Here is a 5,903-nt window from a genome sequence, read left to right on the forward strand (position 1 = left end):
TCTCTGTCTCCTCTGTGCGCCATTCATCATGTCAAATGTTAATATCTTTAAAGGTCAGGCTGAGTCATAAAGAAAAAAGAGCCTTGGCTAAACTTTCCCCGAGATCTCCAGAGGTCTAATCACCAATCACCAAATCTGAAGTGTCCTCTTTTGATTGGCTTTTGATGGCCTCCTTTCAGAGTGAATCATTACGCGGGAAGACGGGGGCCATTTAGCCGACAACAGACGGATCATTTTTACACGAACGTGAAGGAGTTTCCCGGATGGATAGAGAGAGGGATGGAGGGAGGAATCGGCGGTGAGGTGGAGGTGCGGAGGAGGAAAAAGCTGCAGTGACGTGATTTATCCGGCGGACTTCGCGCTGGAAGCAGCAGGCGGCGGGCGGGGAAAAGACACGCGGGGGGAAAAAAAACGGCGGGGGAGGAAATAGAAGAAAAGGGGGAGAAGAAAAAAAAAAAAAAAAAGGTTGCGGGGCTTGAAAGGAGAGGGAGAAGGAAGCTAAAGACTGCGACTGTCTGACAAGTGTCACGCCGGCGCTTCGATCCGGCCTTCCTCCCGCGCTAATGACTGTCAACACGACAAGCAGGGCCGTCTGAAGGGGGAGAAAATTACTCGCTGAAAAGCAATTGACTGACCCCCATCATTTCTCAGGGAACCAGTGACCTGTGAATATTTCATTACGGGAAAGTCGTGAGGCCCATATAAATGGGGGGCGGGGGCGCTGAGTGTGATGGAGGGCTGGGGGGTGGGGGGTGGAGGGGGGGTGTGGAGGGGGGGGTGTCGGTCTGCCGGGGGGAAGGGGAGAACCGAGAGGAAGACAGAAGATGAAGAGACGAAGAGATACGGACTCCGTTCCGCGCCGCGACGGGTCGTAACACAAAACTTCTGTCGCGTTTTAGACTTGGCTCGTCTTCCGTCGTTTCCACGGCGACGGCCGCGGACTGTCAACTTTGTGAAACCCCCCCTTCCAGAGTACGACGCATGACAACAGTGAGACGGGGCACAGAAGAGCTTCGACACCTTTAGCGTCACCTCTCCGGTGAAGCTTAGTAAGGGTCATCGCAGTGTGGTCAGACGGTCAGGAGAGTTTCACGGTTTCCTCGTCCCGTGTGTCGTTGGGTGAATTGGACGAGTCGCGGTCGGACGTGCGAACCGCCGAACTGTTCCCGTCTGAACGCGAAGCCGCCTCCAGGCGCGGCCGGTTTTCAACCCAGAGTCCACCGGGACGGGCGGTGGCGACGAAGGAGAGAGCGGGAAAAAAAGAAGCTCAAATATCTGCGGGCCAGAGCGGCTTTTCTTTTACCCTCCGCGCGACATCCGTCTTACACCCAGAAACATCAGCAGGCCGGGCGTGGAGGGAGGCAGCCGGAGAAAGGAAAAGACGGGAAAGATGAAAGAAAATCAATTCCACCGGCCAAGCCTGATTGATCGGTGGAGTTTTGGACAATTTCATCAGGAGACTCCGCTAACCAGAGATGACACGACCCATATTGGAGGGAGAGCGCATTGTGGAGATTGATACCCGCATTAGAGGCATCAGGTCGGATAAACGTGGGCTCCGGCAGTAAATACAGCGGACCGACGAAGCCCCCCCCCACCCTCACCTCCAACCCCCCCTCCATGACGACTTAATGCCACAGAAATCCTCACAACCCACACTTTCTCTTCTCAAACTTCGGACTGGACGCGATAATTGAGTCAATTAGGAGCACCTTAATCCACGGAAGGATCTTCAAAAGACAAATATACAGTCAAGGTTTGGTCGGGTTTAAGGATATAAATAAGAAGCGCCGGGGAGATCGCCTCTGTTTATCCGACCAAAGAGCCGCAGGATTAGATGTGATCTGATTCAGGAAACGCATGTTCCATATTAACTTCTGCCCTCGTCTGTTTCGCCAAACTTTAATTCACCGTTTTCACACCAGCTTTTAATTACATGACGCTGTTTTTCACGTGTTCACCGGAATAGGAGCAGGGATTACCTTGACAGGTGTTCCGAGTGAGTCCGAGCTGCACAGACCCGGAGGAGGATTAGCGTCAGGATTCAGACTTCAAGAGATTTGGCCAGAGTCTGGACTATTAGAGGCATTTGCATCATTTCAGCAGCTTCACGAGAAATTTGGACTTGAAAATAGGGATTTCTTCAGATCGCACACTGGAAAGACTCTCCACATGTTTGAGAGTACAGCGTTTGACGAACTCGCTCATCCACCGCTCTGTGTCCAACTCCTGGGTGTCGTCGGTGTCAGGTCTGGTACACCATACCTTAGAGACCTAAGGCCTAAGGCACCTTGGACACCTTGGACACCTTGTATACCTGAGACACCTAAGACATCTTGTACACCTTGGATATCTTACACACCTTGGACATCTTGTACACCTTGGATATCTTAGCCACCTTGGACATCTTGTACACCTTGTATACCTTAGACACCTAAGACACCTTGCACACAAGGACGTATTAGACACCTTGGGCATCTTGTACACCTTGGACATCATGTATACCTTGAATATCTGGTACACCTTAGATATCTTAGACATCTTGGGCAACTTGGACACCTAAGATACCGTGGACACCCTAGACCCCATGGACACCCCAGACCCCATGGACACCTCAGACACCGTGGACACCTCAGACACCGTGGACACCTCAGACACCGTGGACACCTTAGACACCGTGGACACCTCAGACACCGTGGACACCTTAGGACAGGTCAATCACCTTCTGATCCAGGACTCACATCAACCTCAGACTTGCTGTTACACTTTGGGAGGAAACATTAACCATACTCCATTCCTGAAGTGAAGCCGGAGTTCAAAGCGCTGCTGCCCCATGTGACCTTACTAAATGACCTAATCATTTGACTGAACCATGTGACCAAACCATGTGAAAAAACAATTACAAAACAATTCAGGCTGTTTTATAATCAATCCCAATTAATTTTTTTTTTTTATGACAAATTATGTGATTTTTTTTCACATCTATAATCATTTTAAATTATAGCACACTGCATGGAAATGAAATTTATCACAGACCAGTCGGTCTTTTGCAATATAACCAAAAATCATTTCTAGATGTATTGAGAAGTTTCACTGCAGATTGTCAAGGAAGATTTCTAAAATGTCCCTCTCGTGTGTGTGTGTGTGTGTGTGTGTGTGTGTGTGTGTGTGTGTGTGTGTGGGAGGAAGGGAGCGAGGGAGGAAATGGACATGTGAATGAAGGGGATGGTGCAGAGGGACGGGGGGGAATTGTGCTGATCGAGCAGATTGGATGAGGAAGCATGAAAAACTACATTATGGAGGGAAAAGGACAAAATCAACCACCAGGGCCTGATCATGTCGGGTAGCAGTGGTGTGTGTGTGTGTGTGTGTGTGTGTGTGTGTGTGTGTGTGTGTGTGCGTGTGTGTGTGTGTGTGTGTGTGTGTTTGGTGGTGGGGTGATCGAGGGGGCAGGAGGGTCACATGACCGCCTGATTGTAGAGGAGGGGTTGATATCAGATGTTTCAGTGGGTCAGAATGTAACACACTCTCTCATGGAAGATATCAAACGTAAACACTCTGAGATTATTTACCTAAAACACAAACGCAGACATGAAGCGGCACACTGTCACATGACGACACGTTGTCACATGACGACTGTCACGCGGCGACACGGTAGGATCTTAACTATATGGAAACTTTGATGCATTAAAATCCTGAATTTCTCTTGAATGTGAAGAAAAATCTCAACTGAAGTTCAAAATTGTGACGTGGGTCTGATGGTATTGACTCACGATTGGGAGGGGGGGGCGGTTTAGAGGGATCGGGGAGGGGGGGGTCATAGGCATTGTGGGGGGGGTTTAGAGGGATCAGTGGGGTTAAGAGAGACCAGGGGTTGAGGGGGGGGTCAGCGGGATCGGGGGTATGGGGGGCACACGGGGGTAAAGTGAGCGTTTTTAGCTGCTGGTAAATATTTCAGCGTTGCGTTTCGAGGTCGGTGCGTCTTAAAACACAATGGAGTGTTTTAATAAAACATGGAGGACAAACAGCGGCTCGCCGGCCTTTCAGGGAACCTCGTCTCTCCGCTAATGGGATCATTTCCGGGGAAAGTCGAGGAGAAGATGCTGGCGAGTGGAAGAAATTGATAAGCAGGTGGCCGACGTGACCGTGACTGTGGCTGACATTTCACTGATTCTCACATTTTAATGCAAAGTCACCGTCTGGTTTAAACAGAATTAAAGTTCTGATTCTGTAAGAGAAGCACAAACCAGGCCAGGGTCTGGACACTACAGAGACCTGAACAACCAGAGACTGTAGTGAACAACCAGAGACCTTCTGTAATCTGTGTTAGAGGAGGAAGATGCTCGATAATCTGATGTTAGAGGAGGAATATGCTCTACAATCTGATGTTAGAGGGGGAAGATGCTCTATAATCTGATGTCAGTGGAGGAAGATGCTCTATAATCTGATGTTAAGGGAGGGAGTTGCTCTATAATCTGATGTTGGAGGGGGAAGATGCTCTATAATCTGATGTTAGAAGAGGAAGACGCTCTATAATCTGATGATGGAGGAGGAAGATGCTCTATAATCTGATGTATGAGGAGGAAGATGTTCTATAATCTGATGTTAGAGGAAGATGCTCTATAATCTGATGTTAGAGGGGGAAGTTGCTCTATAATCTGATGTTAGAGGGGGAAGATGCTCTATAATCTGATGTTAGAAGAGGAAGATGCTCTATAATCTGATGCTGAGGATGAAGATGCTCTATAATCTGATGTCAGAGGAGGGAAGATGTTCTATAAACTGATGTTAGATGAGGAAGATGCTCTATAATCTGGTGTTAGAGGAGGAAGATGCTCTATAATCTGGTGTTAGAAGAGGGAGATGCTCTATAATCTGATGTTAAGGGAGGGAGTTGCTCTATAATCTGATGTTAGAAGGGGGAAGATGCTCTATAATCTGATGTCAGTGGAGGAAGATGCTCTATAATCTGATGTTAAGGGAGGGGTTGCTCTATAATCTGATGTTAGAGGAGGAAGATGCTCTGTAATCTGACGTTAGAGCAGGAAGATGCTCTATAATCTGGTGTTGGAGGAGGAAGATGCTCTATAATCTGATGTCAGTGGGGGAAGATGCTCTATAATCTAACGTTAGAGGAGGAAGATGAGGAGGAAGAAAGGTTTAGAGAAAAAGTGATGGACAGTTAAAATGAGTGAACAAGAAACAAACTGCTGTTTACTTGTTAATCCCGCCAGAGGAGCAGAGGTGTCGTCTGTGACCCTGGTTTACATTCCTCACCTGCTCCACCTTTCACTGATGTCAGGGTGGAGGTGGGGTCCAGTTATCAAACAACTGGAGGATAACCTCCATCCTCCCTCCTCCATCATACAAGGGCCATGCCAGGAGGCGGAGGAGGAGGAGGAGGAGGAGGAGGAGGAGGAGGAGGAGGAGGTGAATTAGCTCCTGTAACGAGCAGCAGTCAGCCATTAAACGGCCTCTGTGTGTGCGGCGGACTCGCCGACGGGGAGCAGCGGTGTGTTAAAGCGGTGAAATGCAGCCCCAACCCCCACCCCCCCCCACCCGGACCTCCACCATGTTCAGGGTGAACTCTTGACCCCGCCCCTCCCCCGCCCTCTGACACGCCACCTCGCCGCTGTGCTTCCTGATCCCAGAAGCCATCCACCCGTTTACCCATTGTGAAACAATGAATGGGTCCCGATGGCTTCCTGGACGGGACTCAATAGGTGGTGCAGCGGAGCGCCGGCCGGAGCAGACTAAATGATGAAAACTATTGTGCTCACAAAGAATCAATTGGCGCTTTTCAGCGTAATTCGATTCCTCTCACAAAGGGGGCTTTGGGAGGCAATCTGAAAATGGAAATGCCACTTTGCTTGGAGTGGGGTGGAGGACAAGGTGGTGGAGGA

At 49.4% G+C, this 5,903-nt stretch overlaps 1 protein-coding gene across 1 annotated transcript in view; it reads right to left on the bottom strand.

The window, feature by feature from the left end:
- Positions 1-5,658, bottom strand: part of LOC308141060 (RNA binding protein fox-1 homolog 3-like) — a gene marked incomplete at both ends in the record, with an annotated part of 37,744 nt that extends 32,086 nt beyond the window's left edge. Inside the window, 5 exons of the mRNA XM_080511063.1 lie at positions 682-785; positions 2,187-2,251; positions 2,334-2,434; positions 2,569-2,703; positions 5,560-5,658. Of these exons, the coding sequence (XP_080367189.1) occupies positions 682-785; positions 2,187-2,251; positions 2,334-2,434; positions 2,569-2,703; positions 5,560-5,658 (504 nt within the window). The remainder of the gene's footprint in view (positions 1-681; positions 786-2,186; positions 2,252-2,333; positions 2,435-2,568; positions 2,704-5,559) is intronic.
- Positions 5,659-5,903: the final 245 nt, after the last annotated feature.

This window comes from Blennius ocellaris, assembly GCF_963422515.1.
Source record: "Blennius ocellaris genome assembly, chromosome: 16".
NCBI classification, from domain to species: Eukaryota; Metazoa; Chordata; class Actinopteri; order Blenniiformes; family Blenniidae; genus Blennius; species Blennius ocellaris.